The sequence below is a fragment of the Lithobates pipiens genome, unplaced genomic scaffold (assembly GCF_037356315.1).
Source record: "Lithobates pipiens isolate NorthernLeopardFrog02 unplaced genomic scaffold, aLitPip1_a1.2 Scaffold_8, whole genome shotgun sequence".
Classification (NCBI taxonomy): Eukaryota; Metazoa; Chordata; class Amphibia; order Anura; family Ranidae; genus Lithobates; species Lithobates pipiens.
This window is the reverse complement of record NW_027507903.1, coordinates 43,223,401-43,250,143: the sequence shown is the minus strand read 5'-3', so window position 1 is coordinate 43,250,143 and position 26,743 is coordinate 43,223,401. Positions and strand designations below refer to the sequence as shown.

Sequence of the window (26,743 nt, the reverse complement as noted above, 5' to 3'; positions counted from 1 at the left end):
TAAAGCGCTGTGCAAACTGCTGGCGCTATATAAATCCTGTATTATAATAATAATAATAATTTCTTTAATATCTGCTCTAAAATATATGGTTAGTGGGATCTTTCTCATTATTTCAAGTATGTAATATGCATATAAAAAATAGGAAAACTTGTTCAGCAGTCTGTGGTCTAAATTAGAAGTCAAAGCCAGGCAGCAAAACAGATTTTATACACCCACCAATTTAATAAATACATTCTCTTTTTTTTTTTCTAGATTATAATGTCGCATGCAGTAATTTAAGCTGCAAATATATATAAAGATATAGTGAACATCTGTGGCATGCCTGATATGTTCTGTCTCAATGATTGCTTGGTGTATTTAGAATACCAATGACTTAAATTCAGGATTACAAAATCCAGTGAATATGGCACTGATCATTTACAATGTACAGGAGAGACTAGGATACATAGAAATCAAATTAAAAAATAATTCCAGTTATGGATATTTTATACATAGTTACATTGGACCAGCTTCGATCAATGTAAGTGTGTATGTGCCATACCTGTGGGATACATATATTCCCCTAAAATCCCTATCCATGGAAGTGGGGAATTGAACCCAAACGCGTTTCAACATTTGTTTTCTTCAGGGGGTATTGCAAAAGGATAAATTAAATGTAATGACAAATGCCGATCCACAGATGGAGCACCCCAAAGATTCAGGGAACCCAACTGCACAGACTAGCTTCTGGGCCACTGCATTCTCAGCATGGCTGCCATTCAGGAAACACTTTTCATTTGCTCTATGAATGCAAGGAATTCTCTGATTGGACAAGGTAGAGAAGCAGGGCAGTGATATCAAACTCTCCACCTTGTCCAGTTAGAGAAAACTGTGTATTCTCTGAATGGAGGAGGTGGCTGGCAAGGGCGGGCATAGTTGGCACTCTTGATAATTCTCTATGAATGTTCAATGGCTATATTAACTCCACAGCATTCGACGTACTCACAATTGCTCTGAAGTGACCCATTTCTCAGGGTCTTCTCTTCCAGCTGGGTTTTCTTTGAAACAAGAAGGATCTGATTGAATCTAGGCCTTCTCAAAATCATTTCTGGGACTTTCAGACTTCGTCTATCCAGAAGCACAGCTCAAATCATGTGCAAGTAAGAAAGAGAGGTCAGGGATCTACAAGTACAGCATGTGACTCCAAAGGATCATGCATAGTGATCGGGAAGTCTAGGTGAAGTAGTTAAAGTCCAGGTTTCCTTTCACGTTGAATAGTTTGTTTGGGCCGGGGGCGTGGCCGGACGCAGCGAGAGGAGGACGTGCTCCAGCTGAGCTCCGCCGGCCGAATCCTTATCCACCGCCATCTGCCCTCATCGGGCGGTTTCTCGGCCAGCAGAAGTCTCAGCCCCGTTGATTAACTCCAGCGGGACATCCCTGGAGTGGTTTGGGCGCATTTTCGGGCCGCCGGCCCCGCGATCAGGCTTGCGGCCTACTTTCGTCCTCGAGCCCCGGCCGCCATCTTGCGGCCTGCAGCGGCGCCGGAGCCTCCGCCCGGGAGTACCGCTCAGCATCCATAGTACGGCGATCGGTTCGCTGCGGACATCAGGGGACCCCTGCGGCCTGAGGCCCCAATCCGGAGGTGACGGCCCCACCTTACTAAGACAACAGCCAAGGAGGACCAGTAACAGGAGCAGAGGTAGGCGGCCATCTTGGTACACCCTCCACATCACTGCAGGCATCCTATGCTCCCTGGGCTGGGACCAGGCCCCCCCCCCTCCCCAATAACCTACCTACAGCACCCAATGTATGTCAGTGGCCCCGGAGGGCCCTAAGAGTGACTGACGGACTTGTGTGGGGGTGTTTGCGCTGACGCTAGGAGGATGATAATGTAGTCCCTTAGTGTCGCGCAGTCGGATAGTACCACCTGACATATAAGGCATACCCAGTTATATTTCTTTGCCACTACTGCCCCGGCCTTGCGCTACTGAGTAAGCGGCGGGGATGTATAATACGCCCCGGAATCGTCCCCGCAACAAATCACATCAGAAATCATCCCCGGCACCTGGGAAGGCGAAAGCTAAAGGCAAGATGGCGCCCGAACCCCCAGAACCTGACGATACCACTCAGTATTCGGACGACAGTCTGTCACAATTCCCATCAAACCTAACGAGCCCGGCGGACACCGGCTCTGAAGCCCTGCTGCAGAAATTCCGCACTATAGTAAGGGATGAGATCACCGCAGCTTCCCGTAAATTATCTGCGGAACTGGTGAAGGGTCTCAAGGAACTGGGGCATCGCACAAATCAGCTGGAGGAGAGGATGGACCTGACGACCACGGTGCTGGAAGGTCACGAGGAGGAGGTAGAAAAGCTTAACGCAGAACTCCTTGTTCTACAGGATAAACTTGAGGACTCTGAAAACAGGGCCCGCAGGGGCAACCTCCGCATCCGAGGTCTCCCGGAGACTATTATAGACCTTCAGGGTACAGCAACGGCATTCTTTCAGGAGCTCGCACCTGATATCCCGACCGAGCGCCTTGAATTCGATCGAATACACAGGTCCCTCGCTCCCAAGCCCTCAGAGGGTCCGCCCAGAGATGTTATTATAAAATTTCACTTCTACAGGACCAAAGAGCGACTCCTCCAAGCCGCCAGGGAACTACCAGACATATCGTTTCAAGGCAATCCCCTTCAACTATTTGCGGATCTTTCCCCGGTCACTATTGCTAAGAGGCGAAATATGAAGCCCTATCTGCAAATCTTACAAACCAGGAACATTCGCTATTGGTGGGGATTCCCCTTTAAACTTTCTTTTTAGCACCTGGGACGCCAGTTTCATGCTTCTTCCCTGCCAGACCTGCGACGGCAATTCCAGGAACTTCAATTTAACCTTCCCCCCTCTCAGCCTGAGCCCGCCATGGCCCGCCCGGGCCCTTCCAGGGTCCCACTGCATTCCTCACAATCATCTCAGAGTGGATCTCAGGCCCTCCGTTCCCTCAAGGCTCAGAAATTCCAAGAGGCCTCCTCAGGTGGACATCGCTAGAAGGCAGAAAGGATCCCGTCTCTTTGCTTTGACTTGCTTGACTGCCCCCCCCTTTTTTTTTTTTTCTTCTTTTTTTTTTCTAAACGCTCCCGACACGCGTCCTGCAGGCCGGTATTGAGAGAGTCTGCTGCAATTTAGACGCCCGGGCAATTAGTATGGGTTCCCGTGTATTCTTTTACAAGACTCAAGTGGAAGCCTCACCGAGCCCCCCCTTTATACCTTGGATGGACTAGGGCTTCCTACAACTCCAGTTTACTGCAGCCCATCATTTCTATGAACATTGGTTTTTCTCAGGGAGCGCTTGCCCTTTTTTCTTTTCCCCCCCAGCAACTAAAGCCTAATCCTCAAATTTTTTACTTTTGTTTTTATATTTTTTTTTCTCTCACATATAGTCTCATGTCTATCCATTACCTTTCTGGAAGTGTATATTTGTATTTTTTATAACTCTGTATGCTCCCCTTAGGTTTCCCACGGTATATCACTCCCCCCCCCCCCTTTTTTTATTTATTATTTTTTATTATTATTATTATTTATTTATTTATTTATTTATTTTTTTGTTATTCTCCCCCCTCCCCTTTTTTTTTCATTTTTTATTTATATATTTTATTTTGTTGTTTTTTTCCTATTTTGTCCCTCAAGGTAATGGGCAGTCAGAATTCATGACTCTCAACCTCACGAACCGGGACCCCCCGTTGCCACCCGGGAATCACTAGTCCAGGGGGTCTATCACCGTGGCCACCCGGGGACTATGTCCCTGCTCTTACGCTCTCACCTTGTGGGCCTATGCGTGGAGAGTTTCATTCCAGACAGGGCACGGCCCGGCCTATAGGTTCCTTATTTTGGGTTTTTTTTTTTTTTCTGTTTCACGTGTCCAGGTGCCTTTAAGGCCGGACTCAGACGGCACTAACTTTAGGTTGCATGTTTGTTTTCCTTTTGTTTGCACAAGGACTTACCGTCTAACCGAAGCAATTTCTTACAGGCCTTAGCTTGTGGGCTCTATGTTCCTTATGCCAGTATTTTCTTTCTGTTTATTCTTGTTCTTGTTTGTACTTTTGTTTTATGCAGTTATGCCACTATTGTCATGTTTTTTGACATTTGCAATATTTGTTAATGCTAAGTCAGGTGGCTTCCGACGGACCACCGCTCCCTCATGTGTTGGTTCTTGGCTCGGACTCCTGCCCGAGACAAATCCCAACCGCGAAGTGGGTTTTATTTCCCACGACCGATAGCAATCTTGCTGTGTAATAAATATTGGTACCTAGCACTGCATGTCTCTACCATCCATGCTATAATGATGCTCTTTATCCCTTCTCTATCCCCCTCTGTCCTTCTTTCCTTTCTCCCTCTCTCCTCCGGGCGCACGGGGTGTGGTCTTCGGCTCCAGGTAAGCGTTTTTCTCTTACTCTATCAATGACGATTAAATGGCTGTCCCTGAATGTTCAGGGAATGAATTCCCCCCACAAGAGAGTTAAAGTATTTAAGTACCTTCGCAGACAACACATTGATATTGCTTGCTTACAGGAGACGCATTTTTCTGCGACCTCTCATCCTAAGTATTTTGATGCTCACTTTCCTCAAGTCTTTATGGCGAATGCCGCTACTAAACAGCGAGGGGTTCTCGTGGCGTTCCGCAAATCAGTTCCATTTAGTTGCGCTAAACAGATAGCTGACCCTGATGGCAGATATTTACTGCTTCAAGGCACTGTTCATGACACAGAAGTGACTATACTGACGTACTATGCCCCTAATTTTAGCCCGGGACCCTTTTTGACCCATGTCTGCGCGATGCTGGCTTCCCATGGCAAGGGCACCCTTTTGCTGGCGGGAGACTCTAACCTAATTCTTGGCCCGACGACTAGCGCCACTTCATTCAATCGCGCCCTACAATCTCTGGACTTAGTTGATCTATGGAGGGAATGTCATCCACAGGGCAGAGACTATACCCATTACTCCCACCCCCACCAGGTTCATTCGCGGATTGACCACATGTTCATACTTAGGCGACACCTACCACTGGTGGAAAAGGCCTCAGTCTTGGCCGTACCGTGGTCGGACCATGACCCTGTCTTGATTGTCTGCCGTTCTATCCTGGATAGACCCCAACTTTCCCCCTGGGTCATGAACGACTCGCTCCTTTCTCATTTAGAAACTACACAGGAGATTATTCAGGCCTCTGAGGACTATTTTCGCGAAAACTTGGGCTCAGTGACCTCGCCGGTGGTCCTCTGGGAGGCCTATAAAGCAGTGTTGCGCGGCCGTATAATCGGCCTAGCCTCGGTCCGGAAGAAAACTAGAGAGAAGAAACAAAGGGAGATTGAGTCCCGATTGGCAGAGATATCCGAGAGGTTCAAGCAGTTCCCTACCCTGAGCAACCGCAAGCTACTGGAACGAACCAGATCTGAGCTTGACTTGTGCCTCACTGAGGAGGCCGAGCGGGCACTCCGCTGGTCCCGCCAACGATGGTACCAGAGAGCGAATAAACCGACGCGCATGCTGGCCAACAGACTCCGTACATTTGCCCCCAAATTGACCCCGATTACGCTGAGGGATCGCAATAACGTCCTGTCCGGGAACCCAAAACATGTCCTAGAAGAGTTTGGGTTCCGCCTAGCGAAGCTGTATACGGCATCGGGGGGGCCTCAACTCAGAGAACGGCGGACTTTCTTGCGGGCCTGTCACTCCCATCCTTGACGGGGGCTCATGTCACCCTTATGGATAGGGACATTCAACCCTCAGAAGTTCTACAAGCCATAAAAGAACTTAAGGTGGGTAAGCGACCCGGGCCGGACGGCTATACCGCGCTATATTATAGAAAATTGGCACCAGTGGTGACGCCCCATCTGGTGGCTATGTACAACTCGGTGAAGAGAGGCTGTCCTCTTACCCCGGATCTTTTGACGGCAAATGTAGTAATGATTCCGAAGCCTGATCGTGATCACTCATCTTGGGCCAATTTCAGGCCCATCTCACTTATCAATATCGACATGAAGCTTCTGACAAAAATCTTGGCGACACGCCTAAACTCATTTCTCCCTCGTCTGATAAAAAAAGATCAGGTCGGTTTTGTCCCCCAGAGACAGGCTGGCGACGCAATCCGCCGTATAGTGCAACTCCAACACCTAGCTCACACCCGCTCTCTCGAATCTATGCTTCTCTCTCTCGATATGACTAAGGCTTTTGATACCTTGTGGTGGCCCTATCTTATGTCGGTTCTGCGACGTTTTGGCTTCGGGTCCCAGTTTATGTCCTGGATGTCGGCTCTATACGACTCCCCTAGAGCAAGAGTAAAATATTACGGGTTTGAATCCCCCATCTTTGATATTCGTAGAGGGACCCACCAGGGATGCCCATTGTCACCCCTCCTTTTTGTACTGGCGCTGGAACCCTTGGCGGAAGCGATAAGAATGCACCCCGACATCAAAGGCATTGAAATAGCCGGTTCTCCCCATAAGATCTCCCTGTTTGCTGATGACATTCTCCTTTTTGTCACTTCCCCTAGAACCTCCCTGCCCAATTTACACGCCCTACTACGGACTTTTGCATCACTCTCGGGGCTTCAGGTCAACCCGTCGAAATCGAAAGCGTTGTCAACCAACCTGACCCAGGACCTACTGAGGGACTTGCAAGCGGCCTTTCCCTACCAATGGGTCTCCTCCTTACCCTATTTGGGAATTTACATCACCTCCACATATCAGGCCCTCTATCAGGCTAACTACCCACCACTGTTCAAGCGCTTATCGGATATGCTGACATCGTGGTCATTTTTTCCCCTCTCATGGTTCGGGAGGATATCGGCCATCAGAATGGCATATCTCCCGAAGCTACTATATTACTTTCGGGTCCTCCCAATCTCGATTCCTTCACACATCCTCAACATTCATCAGCGTAGGGTCCTACAATTTATCTGGGGGTCATCCCGCCCCCGTATCAATAGACAAATCATGTTCGCTAAGAGAGCGAATGGAGGCCTTGCAGTCCCGAACCTAAAAAGCTACTATATAGCAGCCACCATAGCACCCCTCTCTCATCTCCACGAGACGTACCAGCTCCCTTTGTGGGCTGCTATCGACCTACTCGACGTGAACCCCATCTCTATTTCCTCCTTGCCCTGGCTCCCTCCTAAACACCGCCCCACGATTACGGGGCCCTGCATGCTCCACACTTTGAGAGTTTGGGACTCAGTGAAGTATTCGGCGGGGTTGGCTTCTCCCCATCTCCCGCTGCTGCGACTCCTTCGTTGCCCCCTTTTCCCCCCGGGTCTTGATGACTCTGCACAGTTTAAATGGTGGACCCTCAATGGTTTCGTAGACGTTCATTCCTTACTTACTCCTACTAGAATACTGCCATTTGCAGCCTTGCGTTCATCTCACGATATACCCTTGAGGGAGTATTTTAGATATCTCCAGATTTATCACTTCCTGCAAAGCCTCATCAAGTCCCAGGACGCCCCTCACCGGTTGTCACTGTTCGAGAGCATCTGCAGATCCAGGCCTCATTCTCCTGGTCTGATTTCTTTAATATATTCAGCCTTGATCTCCGGGAAGAAACCCCCGGTGCGATCCTATCACCTGCAGTGGGAGAGGGACCTGGGGAAACAGCTCGATCCGGAGGATTGGCAGGCAATGACCCTAACCTTGTCAAAATGCTCATGCAACGTCACAATCCTAGAGAACGCCTATAAGGTCCTATACCGGTGGTATTACACCCCGACGCGCTTGGCCCGCTTTGTTCCCACCTGCTCCTCTCTCTGTTTCAGGGGGTGTGGCCAGGAGGGCACAATGGCCCATATTTGGTGGACGTGCCCGAGGGTGTGCAGATTGTGGGTCAGGGTTTACGCGTTACTCCGTAGTTTACTCCGGGTGAACCTAAAAAGGGATCCTTTCCAGGCTCTTCTCGGGAAAGCGATACCAGAACTACTACGCTCAGAACGGCAGTTGGCACAGCATCTTTTTACCGCAGCTAAGCTGACTATAGCGCGAGCATGGAGAACCCCAGCCCTCAGCTTTGAGGCGGTCAAAAACCGTCTGAATGATGTCATGGTCAATGAAAAACTGTCTTCTGTTCTCTCCGACACTCATACCAAATTTCTTAGAGTCTGGCAACCCTGGATAGCGTACCACCACTCTCCCAGATTTGATACCACCTTGCTGTCGCTGTAGGAGCCTGCTGGAGCACACCCCGTGGGCCCACCGCCCCCCCCCCCCCTCCTCTTTCTGCTTCCCTCTCTTCCCTCCAGACCCCCCTATCCCTCTGTGGCTCTCCACACCTTCTGCCCCCTCCAATCTCCTCTTGCCCCTTGACTTTCCCCCTCCTTCCTTCCCTCCTTTTTTTTTCATCCTTCAACTACACCAGATATGATCATTATAGGCTTTAGGAATACTCCAGGCCGTGTTTGTGTTACATATATGTGAAAACCCAGGGTCTGTCTTGATCCAGGGAATGTGTACAAGGTTACCTGGTAATTTGCTTTAATTGTACTAAACTGCAACTACCTGTACCGACATCCCACTGTAAGCCTATTGTACTGTTCCATACTATTGTTACTCTGCAATAAAAACTTTTGTAAAAGAATAGTTTGTTTGGGCCAAGCAGGCCCAAAGGAACTATTTCCATGACTAAGTTATTCTGCCACTGTCAGCATTTTATCATATAGTAAATGCATCTGCTACATACAATATGCAGCACTGTGTTCCAACAGCATTACGGACAACCTCTCACTTGCTGCTGAAACAAAATCAACTTGGTCTGAATGCTTGTATTTTTATGAATGAATACAAATATACGGACTAAATATAATAAGCACCCAGCCTAACTCGTTTCTGTTCTATTTTCAACCCCAATGGGAAGTCTCCCATGATGCTGCCAGAACACAGTGCTACATCCTCTATGTAGCTGATGCTACTACATTATGATAAAGAGCTGTGAGCAGGAGAATAACTTAGTTATGGAAAGTTTGTTTGGACCAGCTTGGCAAACTATTCCAAGTGAAAGGTAACTTGGACTTTGACTTTAACTATACATACCCATCACTATGCAATCTTTGCAGTCAGATGCTGTACCTGTGGAATCCTGACTCCTCTTTCTTACCTCCCATGCATGTGATTTGGGGAACAATTTCCAGAAGGGAAGGTCTGGATTACTTTTGGCCAGCTTGGCTTTATAAACAGGCAAATCTATGAATCAGAAACGTTTTTTTGATCCACCGCTATGTATGTATGTATGCATGAAGACTTGTCTAATCTGCAAAAACGTATAACTGCTTAGCCTTATGCCCCATACACACAATCCGAAAATCGGACGACAGATCATCAGATTTTTTAGAAATTGAATAGGTTACTAAAGTCACGAAAATTCTCGTATGACAGAAAAAAAAAAGGAAGAGATGTCATGTGTTGTAGTGCATTTGTATTGTATTTTCAGACGACAACTGTGCTAACTATTTTGAATAGAAGAACAATACAGGAAAAATGGACTTTGTAGGCACCAATTATAAAAATGACATAATCCTTTATTTAAAACATAATACAAAAAAGTCACATTTAAAAGTTTGGACAATAAAAATGCAAGTACTAATAGTACTAGATAGTATCTCTCTAAAACAGAAAGTGCATGACATTGAACATCATTATGATCCTGCAATCATTACGTGGTCTGCAAGAAAAACGCTCTACATGTTTCGCAATTAAATGCTTCTTCGGGAGCTTATTAACTGTTCTACAAGAGAGAAAAACATGTAAACATACAAACAGTGAATCATAAACAATAACATAGTAGTAGAGTGTTTCAGATTGTTAACAGGGTTTGCCGAGAGGCAACCACAAGAAGGACTCCCATTGGTGCATAAGGTAATTAAGGGTCATTGTGCTGACTAAACGAAAATCGTACGATCTGGTATTGTACGAGGAAAATTTTCGTGCTTGTCCGATCGAATAATATTAGATGAATTGTTGTGATCGGCTCTCGAAAGTTCTGAACTAATGTTCCGATTATCGTACGAGCAGTATTTTGCATTTGGTTTTCAGATCTTGTGTACGGGCCATTAGGTTCCTAAAATTAGTGATTAACAGCAGATCTGACAACCTGCCAATATTCAGGAGGATCAAAAAATTATGAACTGGAGATTCTGAATCAGTCATTGCTAATTGTGCAACTGTTCTTAATGTGGGCTATCCCCCCCTCAAGTAAAAATCACAACAGCATACAGCCTGGCATGCTGATATGGTGATGTAACCGCGCAATTGCATCTTGGGAAGTTCCTATCACAGGTTCAAGGTGGCAGACCCAGAGTTCTAGGCTGAGTTCCAGGAAGTAAAGAGAGAAGAACGGGTAGGAAAAGAATATTAATAAAAAAAAGCAAAGAATAAACATCCTGTAATTATCTTAAGTATCTGTTTCCTAAACATTTCTAAAGGTGCCTTTGCTGTAATTTTTACGATAGGGGTGAAGATCGTGTTTAATATTTGGGGTGTCTCAACTATTGGAATTCCCTCCTTGTTGACTTACCTTAACATAATCTCCCCTTCAGTCTATCATGAATGCTGCTGCAAGGTCATCAACCTTACCAATCCGTTCAATGTCTGCTACCCCTCCCTGCCAATTCTTCCACAGGCTTCTTCTCACCAAATTAATACAATTCAAAATACTAACAATAGCTTACAGAGCGATCCACAACTCTGCCCCCAGCTACATCACCAACCTCATCTCAAAATATCACCTAAACCATTCTCTTTTCTACTTCCTAGTCCTCTAGCTCTCTTGTCACCTCCTCCAATGCTCACCTCCAAGACTTCTCCAGAGCCTCTCCCATCCTCTGGAACTTTCAACCCCAATCTGTCCATCTATCTCCTACTCTGTCACCCAACAAATAAAATTCAAAATACTAACAACAACCTACAAAGCCATCCACAAATCTGCTCCAAGTTACATCACCAACCTTGTCTTAAAATATCAATCAAATCATTCCATTCACACCTCCCAAGGCCTCCTGCTCCCTAGCTCCCTTGTCACCTCCTCCCATGCTCACCTTCAGGGCTTCTCCAGAGCCTCTACCAACTTTTGGAACTCTCAACCCCAGTCTGTCTGTCCTCCTTTAGGTTATCCCTGAAAACCCATCTCTTCAGAAAGGCTCCATCTAATCTCCATCAGCTTATCTCCCACAGTTATTACCTTTTTTGTACTATTTGACCCTTTCTTTTAGATTAAGCTTTAATGAGCAGGGCCCTCTGATTCCTCTTGTATTGCATTGTATTGTATTTGTAACGTCTCCCTCCATTTTGTAAAGCGCTACGCAAACTGTTGGCAATATGTAAATCTGTATAATAATACTAATAAAAAACAGAATTATGGTTATGACGTAATCTTAAGTCTACAGCACCCAGTTGGTGAAACAAACAATATATAGAAATAGCAATTTTTCTGTTATAATTATTCCTATATGTGTAAGATGAAACCTATGCAATGAACGACAATTTTTTTATTTTATTTTTTTTCAGAAATGAATATCTCTAAGGAAATTAGCATCAAAGGCTGCAGCAATGCACAGTGGCTCAGCAGCTCATGCGACTTGGATGTAAATATGACTTCAACTAATGGAACTCACACCCATTTTCAGCTGCCCACCTTCTCCCCAGCTGCCAAGGCGAGAGTGATCATTACATTTGTCATTTTCACGCTGTCGGCCACCTGCAACTTGGCTGCTCTTTGGTCTGCTGCTCGGACAAGCAGAAAGAAAAGGTCACATGTACGAATCCTAATCCTCAATCTCACCACAGCCGACTTGCTTGTAACATTCATCGTGATGCCGTTGGATGCTATTTGGAACATTACAGTGCAATGGCATGCTGGAGACATAGCCTGCAGAATACTGATGTTCCTAAAGCTTCTGTCTATGTATTCCTGTGCTTTTGTCACTGTGGTAATCAGCATAGACCGGCAGTCTGCCATCCTCAACCCACTGGCCATTAACGACGCCAAGAAGAAGAACAAGATAATGTTGTCAGTCGCATGGTTAATGAGCGCAGTGCTCTCACTCCCACAGGTATACTCACTTTTCAGCTAAATTTACTAGAGCTAGGAATCACTTTAGAAGTATCTAACATTTTATTGACTTTTGTTAAGACCAGCCATTCTCAACCAGGTTTCCGTGGAACACTGGGGATCCTCCAGATGTTGCTAGGGGTTCCTTGAGCTGTGGCTGATGAACCACCTTTTTGATGGTGCCTACAGAGTTCGAGGTTCTGCACCACTTAGCAAAGCCAGCAGCATGACACCAAATATATTTTTAGCTGTCTTCAAGGGTGGCATTCTGAGCACCACCTTAAGGGGGGCATTCTTCCTATTAGCCACCAGTATAAGGGGCATTGTTCCTATTGACCCCTGATAAATTGGTTTTAGTAAGGGTTCCTCGAGACCTGAAAATTCTTTTTGGGGTTCCTCCAGGGTTAAAAGGTTGAGAAAGGCTCGTTTAGACAGTGGAACTATTGAGGAAGATGGACCAAAGTTACCCCAAAGTCCTGCACATGTATCAGTCCCAGGGATGAGGTTCTGATTTGATACTACCATGGGTTTGAGGAGAATCCTGTGGGTTAAATATTTGCAGTCCAGGAAATTTATGTGCAGATTTGTCCAGAAGAATTTGTTTAAGCCTTAATGCACTGCATGGCTTTTAAACAATGGCCAACAGGTTTAGAAGGGTCAACAGGGTTAAGGAGGATTTTGCTTAAGTCAACCCCTTCACTTTAAGGCCCCATTCACACTTGTGCGACTTGTCATGTGACTTATATTTGTAGCAACTTTAACAACTTTTGGCTGCTGTCCTGACCATAGTGAACATCCCTAAATGAACTAACGTTATATCCTTTCCCATTCATCGCATCCACTTGCCCTTATGGATAAAGTAAATGTTAGGCATACACCAGTTAGCCATAATATCTCAAATTAAAATCTGACGCAGCTCTGCATAGAAACCAATCAGCTTCAAGTTTTTTAGGTGGATCAGAACGGTCGGTCCATACAGCAGATTTTGCACTCTCCAATTTTAGTAAATTAACCCCATAGTGTCAACTGGAAGGTGCTGTAGGGAAAGCTGACAAACTGCATAGGAGGAGATTAGAGTCAGTTTGGAAAATATACTTTTATTCTGATTGCTAGCTCTTTTGGGCATGTCCAATTTGCTGATTTTTTTTGTTCTTATTATTGGATTATTGGGGGGGGGGGGGGTTGTCTCCTATTTAATTTTGTTTATGATTTGAGGTCAGCAATCACTTTTGTCTGTTGTCTGACCATGGTGAACTTACCTAAATGAAGTTACGTTATATAATTTCACACTTACCGCACCCCCTTGCTACATGCACATTGAAGCTCATAAACGGCCGTTTTTGGGAGTTTGGGCGTTTTTTAACAGCCCATAAACTCCCCTCTATGTTATCCTATGTTTCCATGTACACATGGAAGTTTTTGAACGTTTATCAACAGTGGAATTTAAGGGCTGTTGTCTGAACGCCCTAAAATCACGTTCAGGAGCTGTTTTTCTGACCACAAAAAATGCTTAAAAAGTTAAATGCACATAAACGCTGATAAACGTAGATAAACAATTAAAGACGTGGCTCACCAACGTTTTTTAACATTTTTGATCCATTAAAAAATAAATAAAAATTTCTTAAAATAAAAAAATGCTAAAAAACGCTAACGTGGAAAAGCGCAAAAAAAACCACTGATAAACACTATTGCAAAAACTTTAAAAATGTTGAAAGACTCACTGAAAAGCTACTGCCGTTTTTATAACGTTATTTTAACGTCCAGTGTGTATGGAGCCTTATAGATAGAATAAATGTTAGACATGCGCCAGTTAGCCCTAGTATCTCCAATTAAAACTGTCCTGCTGCTGGCCATCTTTACACTGCTGTATCATATGCAGTATTTAAATTCTTATATTAAAGGTGGAAGTAAACACTTTTTTGGCACTTATGCCTACAGGTAAGTCTATAATAAGGCTTACATGTAGGTACAGTAAATATCTCCTAAACCTACAGGGTTTAGGAGATATTCACACCGCATGCATCTGGTTACGTCACCGGCGCATGCACTCTGAAGGGACAGCATACTCGTGCCGCCCCTTCAGAGTTCTGTACCGTGGTCCATGATGCATGCGTGGGAGTGACATCATCACATCACTGGCCGGAGGACACGAACCCGGAAGTAAGACTGGGAGAAGATGGAGATGCCTTCAGTGGTGACAACGAGCCACTGGAGGGCTTCGTTCTAAGGTAAGTATTTCATATGCCTACTACCACATTTTGCATTTACCAAAACACCTGATTGTGCTATTTTTCTCTAATACGTTTCAGCCAATTCTTCATCATTATAAATGTCCTGAGCCTGGCTAATTGTTCACTGCTGTATTACCTTCAGTCTCTAAAATCCTATTAAAAGCTGCATAGAAATTGCTCAGCAACAGAACAAAACTAAATTGAGATGTTACATGTTACTCAAGTTTCACCAATGGCAAACCTACGACAGGCCAATGACGTAATGGGCAGCCAAGGTTCATTGGTGCATGTGGGGAGTGAAAGCTGGCAAGTGTAGTCTGGACCAATAGAAGGGCTATTGGAACTCAAATTGCCTAATAATAATAAGTATATATTATTATTGCTAATAATTCTGGTATAAATAGAAAGGTGTTGAAATATACAAGGCATCTCAGTTTGCTGTGTATGGGGTGTCGTTACCGCAGACCAGTCAGGGTGGCCATGCTGACCCAAGTCCACCTTCAAAAGCACCTAGCCAGCACTAGACATGTGCACACTGAAATATTTTGTTCCGGAATTTCATTTTCGTTTTGTTTTCATCCAAAAATAAATTTATTTAGTTACTCCCGAAATTCGTTTTTATTTATTTTGTTTCATTAAAAAATGCATTCATCCGAAAATCCGAAATAATTAAGGCGAATCTGTCATTGAAGGCTTATGGTGTCTGTCGAATGTTCTAAGAAGATTCGATGGAGCAACTAAACTGTACGACGCCGCAATTGTACATTTCCGGTCGAATGTTCTGCCTACAAGCTATAGTAGATGTTGTATGACACTAGTAATGATTATATTTATGAATTATTATTACTAGTCAACCAACATTAGAATTCTTCTATAGCCTATGGGCGGAGCATTTGACCATAAATGTCCGCTTGCGGTGACTGCTTTGTCGAATCTTCATATAAAATCTTTTCTCTCTATGTCGAATAATCTTGGACTAATAGAGTTAGGTTAGGCACATTCAACCTTTTTTGCTATTGTCTCTATAATATCAAATATTTTCTCTCTATGTCGAATCTTTTCTCTCTATGTAAAATAATCTTGAAGTAATAGAGCTAAGGTTAGGCACATAACTGTTGCAATGAAAACTAAAATATAGCATTTGTTTGTGTCGGATCTTTGGGTATTTCAGATTCTGCGCATTTGATATCGTTTGTTAAAACAATAACGAAAATACCCGAAATTTGGATGAAAATGCATTAAAAAACGAATGCACATGTCTAGCCAGCACAAAGTACTACACACACCTCCTCAGGCTGAAGCCATTTCCACCCCTCACCAAGCCTTTCCGCAAATATTTATATCATACCCCAGCATGCACCACTAGCAATAAACCTCCTAGTGGTTGGACAGGGAGGGCATAAATCTGTCAAGATTTTTCAGCCATACCTTTCTTCTGAGTCACAGGAATGCCCTTACTTGTACTTCCCGATAACCCAGAATCAGCTGCCAGCAGGCTAAAGTTCCTTGATCAAAGAAGAGCACACACTGCTCCAGGCAAACCTCCAGGTGCAAACGGATGACAGGCGCAGACCCCGGCTCACCACTGTCCAATACCAATAAACCAAAGAAATGGTTGCACTCTTAGGCCGTGTACACACGGGCGGACTGTTCGCCCAACTTTGTCCGCTGAACAGTGTTTCAGCGGACAGTCCGCTCGTGTGTGGGCTTCAGCGGACAGTTTCAGCGGACAGTCTGACGAACAAAGTTTCCCGTAAGACAGTCCGCTGAAACTTGGTTTGAGCGGACAGTCCGCTCGTGTGTAGGCTTGTTCGTCAAACTAAGTTCCGCGCATGCTCAGAAAGGATTTACACGCCGAAGGTTGCATTGCAGTGTATAGGACGTCGTTTTTCTAGTCCCGTCGTGCGTGCCGTTCACGTCATCGCGCACGCTTTCAGCGGACTGTTCGTTCATCGTGTGTGGTCAAGTCCGCTCATGCAAATTTTGAGCGGACTGTTTGTCGGATTGTTTGACAAACTAAGTTGGGCGAACAGTCCGCCCGTGTGTACACGGCCTGAAAGTTCCAAAAAACGTGCTTGATGTACCTTTATTGTCAAGTGTATCAGACAAACACAGGACAGGCAGTTGACGCGTTTCACAAGCGATAGCTTGCTTGTTCACCAATCGCTATCACTTGTGAAACAAGTCAACTGCCTGTCATAGAGCCGCCCCAAACTCTGGAAAGATCATGGCCATTTTGTCAGGATCCATCCAGCTACCTGATTGACAGTTGTCTTCAGCTCTCAGCACATGGCTGAGAGACAAAGCCAGCTGTGCTTGCCCACTCTCCAGCCCGGCGGTGTTCCAGTGAGTGCTGGAGGGGCAGAGCAGAGAGTGGCGACTGGCAGTCCCCTCTCTCTGCTCAGATCTGACTGAGAAATGAGCAATTAGCGGTCATGTGATCATGTTCAATTCTCGAGCTGAGAGCCGGGCGGGAGAGCTGCAGCATCACACTGCAAATGCCGCATGCAGGTGAGTATGTATGTCTGTTTTTTTTAGTAACCCCAAACTTTTCCTTGAGCCCACATTTACACTGAGGGGCGGTTTGAAATTGTGCGTGTTCATCTAAACTCACCAATTCGGACGGTGCCGTTGCCAGCAAGAGGTGGCGATTTGACATGCATGTTAAAACGGCCCGATGTGAACGGCCCGATGATTAAGGCTTACCTGTGGGTCCAAGAAACCGTGTAGGTTTAGGAGATATTTGCCGAAAGACAGGCACCGCTGTGTACGGCGCATGCGCTGCAGACCGTGGCGCGCAGGCGCACTGAGCGCGCCGCGGTCAACGGCGATATGCCGTGAGTGGCGGCTCCCGTGCGCATGCGCGGGAGTGACGTCATCGTGGCTTTGCCAAATGACAGCGGCAGAGCAGCGAGACCCACCGAGAAGATGGATGCGCCGGACTACAGGGGACAGCGGTGACTTCGCTGGCTCCTGTGTCAGGTGAGTGACACATAATGGGTTACTATGCGATGCATAGTAGTCCATTATGCTTTACCTTTGCAGGGAATGAAAGAGGAAGTATACTCATCAGGGTTTACTTCCTCTTTAAGGTCAGTTTAACAAATAAATACCCAGAGGGCACGACCTAGATTTATAAAAACGGGTCCCTCATCTAGCATTGGTGATAGCAGACCATATCCTTGTAGGACTAGACCCATGTTACCTGAAGAGGCATTGTTCTTTTATTTGTTAGTAAATACATAAGTAAAAAAGGACCTCTGGGGCCGTATTAGGTTGTTAGATTTAATTATCTCAGGTTAAATGATTTTGTGTCAAACTTTCTACAGTGGCTTAACTAAATCTTTCATTTTTTTTTCTCATATTCATTAGTGTTATCCCAATATTTCTTATGCTGCAAGACAGATCAGGATATTGATCGTTTTTTGTAGTTCACATGGTTTTAGTCTGTCCCTGTCCAGTATAATATCATCATAGTACATTACAGTGTATGACTGTTGTGGGCACAAAACCAGATTTCCGAAGCAGGTGAAATTCATAATTACTGTTTTCCATCATAGCAAAACCTGGGAGCTGGGAGTACAAATTAAAATGATCAGAAACAGATAGGGAATTTTTACTTAACCACTTGCCTACAGGGCACTTTTACCCCCTTCCTGCCAATGCCAATTCTGGGCTTTCAGTCAATCTTTGAATGACAATTGTGTGGTCAGGCTACACTGTAACCTTGTGAAATTTTTATCAATTTCTTCACACAAATAGAGATTTCCTTTGGTGGTATTTATTCACTTCTGGGTTTTTTATTTTTTACAAAAAAAAAGACTGAAAACTTTTAAAACATAAAAAAAAAAGTTTCTTAGTTTCTGTCAGTAAATTTTCAAAATAAGTAATTTTTCTCCTTCACTGATGTGCATTGATGAGGCAGCACTGATGGACACTGATAGGCTACACTGATGGGTACTGATGAGGTGGCACTTATGGGCACTGAAGAGGCAGCACTTATGGGCACTGATAGGCAGCACTGATGGATGGCATTGATGGGCACTGATAGGTGGCACTGGTGGGCACTGATAGGCGGCACGCATAGGCAGCACTGATGGGTATCGATGGGTGATGCTGATGGGCAGCAATGATTAGCATTGATGGGCAGAAGCAATGGGTATTGATTGGCAGCACTGATAGGCGGCACTGGGCACTGATGGGTGATACTGATAGGCACTGATTTGCATTGATGGGTGGCACTGGGCATGATGGGTAGCAATGATGAGCATTGATGGGCAGCACTGATAGGTGGCACTGATAGCCAGCACTGACTGGCATCGCTAATGGGCACTGATTGGTGCCACTTGTGGCACTGATTGCTAGCACTGGTGGCGTGTTATTGTAATCAGGGCACTGATGATCAGTACCCTGATTACATGTGTTGATGTCCCCAGGGAGGAGATGCCGCTGATTGTCTCTCCTCGCCACACACTCTGTCAGTGTGAGGCGATGAGAGACGATTACTGGCATCTCCGTGTTAACATGTGACCGGCTGTGATTGGACACAGCCGATCACATGGTTAAAGAGCCGCTGCTCTTTAAGGGGTCAGGGTCGCGTCGTGTCCTAGCAACATGGTGCGGTCGAGATCGCTGCACTGTGCACCCCCATATGACATCTTCCCAGAATGAGAGCCTCACCGCCCCTCCTTCATTTGATGGTGAGCGGGCGGCAAGTTGTTAAACTGGCAATCTCTCAATTGGAAAATGTAAGGGTAATGCTAAAAGTTAAAAATTCCATCAAGCTGCCATGCCACTTTTCTAACGAAAATAGTGTTGGCTGTGTTCCCCCGATATCATAATGTTAAGATTCAGCACTCTTTTCAACCTAAAAAAATGAGGTACTAATTGTGCCCAATAGTGTATAATCGTTATCACACGCTATCAGCCTTTATCATAAAAAACAATAATATGCAATTATATGCTTCAACATAACATTAATATAAACACCCAATATCTGTGCATTTGGTTTTATATTATTATACATTATGCCAGTTTCCACTGGAAATCCCTGTGTGGGTTATCCACTATGAATATATTATTCCTGTGCTCTTAATTTCTCATCCGTGATTGCTTGTGACTATTCCACCACTCCCGTGATCACACCACCACATGGATTGGCCACTCACCAGATAATGGTATAAATGCATCATTGAGTTCATTGAGAAGGGATAACCACTCCACTTGTGTTGTTTATCCTTGCAGTTGCCAATAAACTATGAGCAAATAGTATCCGTCCTCATAAAAAACAAACAGCGATCATTGCACAGTAAACTATTTCACGGTTGAAAAAAATGGTGAATCTTAACGTTATGATATTGGGGTAGCGGAGCCAACACTATTTTCGTTATTATTGCTTTCATTTATTGGAGGAACATTTTTTGACTGCAGCAACCAGTTTGACATACGTTTTATGTTTTTTTTTACACAAATTATAGTTATTCTTGCACTGGTGATTCACACATACTTACATGCCACTTTTCTGGTGTTACTCCCACTTGTTAATGTATTGCTCCAAATGAATGAAGCATTTGCAACACTTTTGGTTCTGACAGCGACTTGTGCACCAAGTTCAGGTAGTTCTAGAATGCGCCACTTTTACATTGTGTCGCATTGAATCTATCACGTTATCGTGTTGCATTGAATGTGACAAATGTAAAAGTGGAGCTAATTAAGACCTCTCTTTTGGGGTACAGAGAGAAAAACTGTCTCAGACAGATTTGTGAAAGTGTCTTGAGTGCATTCTAAAAGTGGCACAGCATAAGCCAAATAAATTCAAGTTCTAGACAGGTGCATTAATTTGTGCATTCAGCACCACTTTTACGATGAATGAGAGACACTTTGGCAAAATATGTTTGCGCCAGGCTTTATGAACTCCATGAGTTGTGTAGATCTAGGATTTTTTCTTGATGCCTAAAGTAGAGTATTGGTGCCCCTCACCTTTTTTAAGTATAATGCATTGAACACAACAAAATAAATATCCCCCAGTAAACTATCTTCTAAAATTCATACCCCAGAACAACTGTCAATGCTGCCAGCTCCTGCTCTCTCAGCTAGGGGGGTGCGGGGGTTGCGGTCCGCACCCAGGTGGTGACACCTGTTAGATGGGTGAGACCATCTCGACTCTCCTGAGGGTGAGGAAAGCCCTGGCATTTTTTTTAATCTGTCCCAGCCGGAACATCTCCAGCACCACAGACACGCTGCCCTGGTCTGTGTCCTTCTGCCTCCTCCTACTTCCCTGCTGCTGAGTCTGTCACATGTGTGTCATTATCTCCAGCTGCTCACTGTTCTCTCCTTTCCAGCTGCCACCCGGGACGGGTGTACTACAGTTTACCTAGTCACCCGCCTTGCCTTGGCCCTGAGCTGGTGCTATAACAGGCAGGAGGGTGTGAGGCGTGGGGGGGGGGGGGGGGGGGGGTTTGCCATGGTGTCTGCATTGTGGTGGATCTATGCTTTTGGAGGGGGGGTCTGCGCTGAGAGGGATCAATGTTTTTGGAAGGGGGTCTGCATTGATGGGGGGTCTATGCTGATGGGGGGTCTGCACTGAGGGGGGTCTATGCTCATGGGGGGGTCTATGCTGATTGAGGGGGGTCTGCACTGAGAAGGGAGATCTATACTGATGGAGGGGGTCTGTACTTAATGAGAGGGGGTTTATACTGAGTAAAGGGAGTCAGCATTTAGTGGGGGGTCTGTACTTAATGAGGGGGGTCTGTACTGAGAGAGGGTGGCTTGTACTGAAGGGGGGCTATAGTTGGCAGAGGGGGGGTGACACCAATTTTTTTTGCACCAGGTGACATCAACCCTAGTGACACCACTGTGTGTGAGGAGGTTTGGGATAAAGGGTGTGCGTGTTACTCAGCTATACCAACACAGGGCATTGACGTGAGGGACCAAGCAGCACATGAGTCCGAGTGCCACAAACTGAAAACTCTATTTAATTATTTTAAATATTCAAAGCAAACTCAACCATCCACCCATGTCTCCATGCTTTATTTTGTTGAGGAATCAATTTGAAAATGACCCCCTAGCATTTCTAGCTTGAGTAAGGGCAGGTGATTAAATTAACATTTACTTCCTGGAATCCATCTGCACTTAGCTCAGTTATACAGTTGGGAGGATGTGCTTAGCTGAGAAAGTCCCTCCTCCCAGATCAAAGAAAAAAATGCCCATGAAGGCTTATGGGATGTATGACATCATTTTGGCCTAGGCCAGAAACAAAGAAGCAACTGCAAAATGTAAAAACTTTAACCACTTGTCGACCACCCTATGTACATGTCCCGCTATGCGGCAGCTCTCCTGCGCGATACCACATACCTGTACAAGATTTTGCTCTCCTGGGTCTGCAGAGCACACGTGCGCCGCCGGCAACCAACTCCCGGCGGATCTGATGTCCACTGGGACCCGCCAATCGTTCCCGAGAGAGGCAGAATCAGATCATCGTTCTGTAACAGAAGAAGACATAGATCTTGTGTTTCTCCTAAACAGGAACACCAATCTCTGTCTTTCCACAGTTAAAGCATGCCCCGCACAGTTAGAAAGCACTCCCTAAGGACACCCTTTGATTGCCCCTGATGTTAATCCCTTAAATTGGGGTTAGTGTCCGATTTGTCTGCTGCAATATCGCAGCTCTGCTATAAGTCGCTGATCGCTGCTAGTAAAAAATAAATAAATAAAAGTTCCATAAAAATATCCCATTGTTTGTAGACACTTTTGTACAAACCAATAAATATTCGCTTATTGGGATTTTATGAAAATATGTAGCAGAATACATATTGGCCTACATTTTTTACATTTTTTTTAGCAGAAAGTAAAAAATATGTTTTTAAAAAAAATCTTTTTTTGTTTATAGCTCAAAAAATAAAAATCATAGAGGTGATAAAATACCACCAAAATAAAGCTCTATTTGTGGGAAAAAAAGAACATCAATTTTATTAGGGTACACAACCGCGCAATTGTTAAAACAACACAGTGCCGTATCACAAAAAAATGGCCTCATCACGAAGGGGGGTAAACCTTCCGGAGCTGAAGTGGTTAAAACTAGTATATATTATATACCATCCTATCTATTTTATGTCCACTTTAAGGTCCACATTCAATATTTGGAATCTAGTATCTGACATTTGAACAGCTTGTAATGTTACGAGTGTTGAATGGCAAGAATTTTCAATGCACTCCATGCTTTCAGACATTCTCCGGTGAAAACTAAACTAACTAAATGTATTTTTTTCCTGCCTGAGCCAGGGAGGAAATGATATTTGTATACTATGATCCATTTATAAATTATTTCTGTGGAAAAAGGACACAGCTGTTATAAGGGAACACCTTCTTCCTGGCAGAATCAGATAAAAACCTTTCCGTTTAATGGCATTGTGTAAACCATTAAAGCATACACCCACCAGCCAATTAGATACTGGCTATGCAGGGTCTTGTGGACTGATGCAAGAACAATCAAATGGGAAGCCATTTAAAAAATATAGAATTTAAATTGTATATTTACTAATGGGGTCATGCTTTATTATGTTCTACAGCTTCCAGTGCTGATGGGCGTTCTAACTCCATGCATCTTCTATGCAATCCATAGAGGGTGTTAGGTGTCAGATGTTTTATAAAAGGTGCCAAGACTTCCAGGGCTTTTTGTTTGGCACCTGCAGCATGAATTCATAAAAATAAAAAGTGACGTAGACCATATCACATGCCTGATTAAGCATAAGATGTATGTGTGAAACGCGTCTACGTGACCTCTGTTGGTGTATTTGGTGTTATCCTTGTGATCAATAAAAGGCAATCGGGAGTTCTGGATGTGCAGCCATTTTTTTCTTCTCTGCCTGCTCTGTATACCTGTGAACACTTACAAAATATTTTCACATCGAAATAAAAACCCAATAAAAATTGTATTTTTACAAGCACTTTATAATTAGAGTCAATGCAAAAAGCAACATCTAAAAAAAAATATAGATATATATATATATTTTTTTTTTTTACATCGTATAAGATAACTGTACACATTATCCACACCTTTTAGGCCAGTAATTCAATTTCAATTCACGTTTATTCTCAACAATTTTTAGTTTATAATTTCTTGTCATCAAATGAATGAGGCGTAGAAGTGGAGTGGTGACATCACGATCTTCATCTCATCCAATCAGGGAACACTTTGCATTCATTGAGAAAATTGAAAGTGTTCTCTGAATTATGCCCATACCAAGCGGACGACCAGTGTTCACTAAGCAGGAGGATAGCTGCTGAGCTCGGGACCTGGAAGTCAAAGTCAATCACTGTAGTAGTGGTGCCTAATACAGTGATCTCCAGCTTCCATGGGGATCCCATGGGTATGGCACATACATACTTACATTGGACAAAGCTGGACCAATGTAAGGCTTCATGTACACTACAGCTCCTAAACTTGAAAATTTTTTTGCCAAAGCTCCTAAACTGAACTCCATAAAAGCCTATGGGGGTAATTTACTAAAGGAAAATCAACTTTGCACTGCAAGTGCACTTGGAAGTAAAGTCGCTGTAGATCCGCGGGGGACATGCAAGGAAAATGAAAAACAGCATTTTAACTTGCACATGATTGGATGATAAAATCAGCAGAGCCTCCACTCATTTCAGATCTACCCCTTATATTTAGAGTGACTGCACTTCTAAGTGCACTTGCAGTGCAAAGTGTATTTGCCTTTCGTAAATAACCCTCTATGTGTCCATAGGCTTTTAGCAGCATTTAGGAGTTCCTGCTGTTAGGAGAGGTTCAAGATGCCTCAACCAACCTCTCCTGAATGCGTAAGAATCGCATTCAGGATAGGAAAGTTTTGACTGGCCAATGCAAACCGCAAAATATGGCAAATCACAGCAAAATGGCTGAGCGTTTTTGCAACGATTTTCTTACGGCCGCGGTAGATCACGGCCAAGTGTACATGAAGCCTAACTGTGTAGAAATTGCAATACCTAAACTTCAGATTTAAGTACAAACATCAAACCAGGATCCTGCAGTCCCTGTCTCCCCCATACTTCATGCAAATCTTGAATTTTGACTTTTAAGAAAGTTGAGCATCAGCCTGCCCACAATGGTATTGCATTGGGATTCTTTTTACAGGTTGTGCACATTGAATTGTGGGATGTAGTGATAAGGAATTTGAAGAGGCTCCCACATCCCTTAAGAGGTGTGTTATGAATGCAAAGAACTTGCTAGTTCATAATTATGTTAGTTTGACAACTTGTTCAGTTAATGAGTTTGCTTTTAGAGCAAGTAAGCCAACAACTAGAACCAATGCTTCTCAGATTTACTATGCTGGCTTAGCTGCCAAGAGGACCAATATGCCTGCCTAAGGAACTGAACTTGATTTTATTTCTAGAATTAAAATATATTTTCCTTCCTTCCCACATTTAAAAAAGAACCCACCTGTCATTTACAGTTAGCACAATACTTACTATCCGGCTACAGGATAACCTTGTCTATCTAGATCAGCCTTTCTCAACCTTTTTGCGACAGAGGAACCCTTAAAATTATTTTCACCTCTCAAAGAACCCCTGCTAAAATCAATTCATTAGTGGTCAGTGGGGAAAATGGCCACTATACAGTGATGCTCAGAATGCCCCTTTACAAACATCTAAAATAAATCACTGGTGTCAAGCAAATGAAATTGGGTCCAGAACTTTGCAGGCAATGTTAAATTCAGGGAACCCCTAGCAACCACTGGAGGAACTCTAGGGGTTCTTTAGAAACCTGGCTGAGACCAGAGGGTTCCCTGTTCCTCATTGCTTTCTCTTTTCCCTTTCCTTTTCTTTGTTTCTCTCCCTTTTCATATCATTTTTATATTCCATGGCTTTTAGAATCCATAGGCATTTCAATCAACACCACCTGATCTTGTTTTTGGCTCCTTGAGACTCACCTTTTGCTATGCTCAACTGATTTGGACTACGGTGGGCCCTATTTTGGACAATGGATACAGTGGTTGTTTCAGTGGCTTTATTTTGTCAGAGCCCGGCTCTTGGGCTAGTTTTGTGTACACACACTGACCTCTCATGCGGCTCTATCATACTTTTGAAGCTTATAGCCCCTCATAATTCCCAAATTTTTCGCCACTGGAATGACATAAATTCCGCTTCTCCTAGGGAGACTTATATGTCACATTGGCACCTATATTTTAATGTCAATAACAATCAGCCACTGCTTAGAGGATTATTTGACCAGATGGTATGGTCCATTAATGTTTCTTTTTTCTCCCTTTGTAACCCATGCAACATGTTTTCGTAAAACTGTTCTAATAAAAACATTGCGAAAGAAGAACCCTGGTTGAGAATGACTGATGTAGATTAATGTGTCTTGTATGCCATGTTTCATTGTTTAAAGTTTTCATTACTATAATAGGTTACATTTGTCCCATCACTAGATGAATCCAGTCAGTCACAACCACCACCTTTATGGGAATGGACGACTTTGCAGAAATTGTTTATGCCTTACCAAAATGTTATCAAAATTAGCCTCTACATTTGTCATACAGCACCACAAGCCAAAATTTGCGTTAAAAAATTCCCTTTAGAGTTAAGTGCACGGTCTGCCTATCTGTAAGACCCCGTGGCTGTGTGACATGGCTTTGTTGATAAACAAAGCCATGTCAGACCCCGCCGTCATGATAGACTTACCAGTGCATTCTCTAAATGGCAAAAGGTTGGCAAAGTGAAAAATCACAAGATTGCTCATCGCTACTTCTAAGCATTGAAGATCAGCCAGGTTACAAAAACTGTCCCAATCACTATTGTACCCTTCCTTGAATAAGCAGCACTGGTAGTTTCTGTCTGCACTGCTCTCTGTCACCCCCTTGCACTCCTGTAGAACCGTGTTAAAGGGATTGTAAAGTAAATTTTTTTTTTTTTTTAAATAACAAACATGTTATACTTACCTCCACTGTGCAGCTCGTTTTGCACAGAGTGGCCCCGAACCTGCTCTTCTGAGGTCCCTCGGCGGATGTCTCTGCTTCCTCCCAGAGGTACTTCTCACGTTCATGAGAGCTCCCGCGCATGGTGAGAAGCACCTGCGGGCACGCTCCTGTGATATAGCCAGCGGCTATAGCCGCTGGCTGTATCACACGGCCCCGCCCCGGCGCGCTGCGTCATTGGATGTGATTGACAGAAGCGCGAGCCAATGGCTGCACTGCTTTCAATCCATCCACTCCAGCCAATCAGCGGCCAGGCTGAGCGGCGAAGAGGACGGCGGGGACGAGCACGGGACTTTCGAGGGGTCAGGTAAGTAAAACGGGGGGGGCTGGGGGCGCCGGCAGTGTGAGATGTTTTTTCACCTTAATGCATAGAATGCATTAAGGTGAAAAAACATTTACCTTTACAACCCCTTTAATGCTTATGAACAAGTTACTTAAAAAGGGAGAGGGGAATTTGGGACTTCATATGAAGCATAT

At 44.3% G+C, this 26,743-nt stretch overlaps 1 protein-coding gene across 1 annotated transcript in view; it reads left to right on the top strand.

The window, feature by feature from the left end:
- Window positions 1–26,743, top strand: part of LOC143960205 (gonadotropin-releasing hormone II receptor-like) — a 58,627-nt gene that overhangs the window by 9,793 nt on the left and 22,091 nt on the right. The window contains exon 2 of the mRNA XM_077468533.1: window positions 11,517–12,061. Within this exon, the coding sequence (XP_077324659.1) occupies window positions 11,519–12,061 (543 nt within the window). The 5' untranslated portion in view covers window positions 11,517–11,518. The remainder of the gene's footprint in view (window positions 1–11,516; window positions 12,062–26,743) is intronic.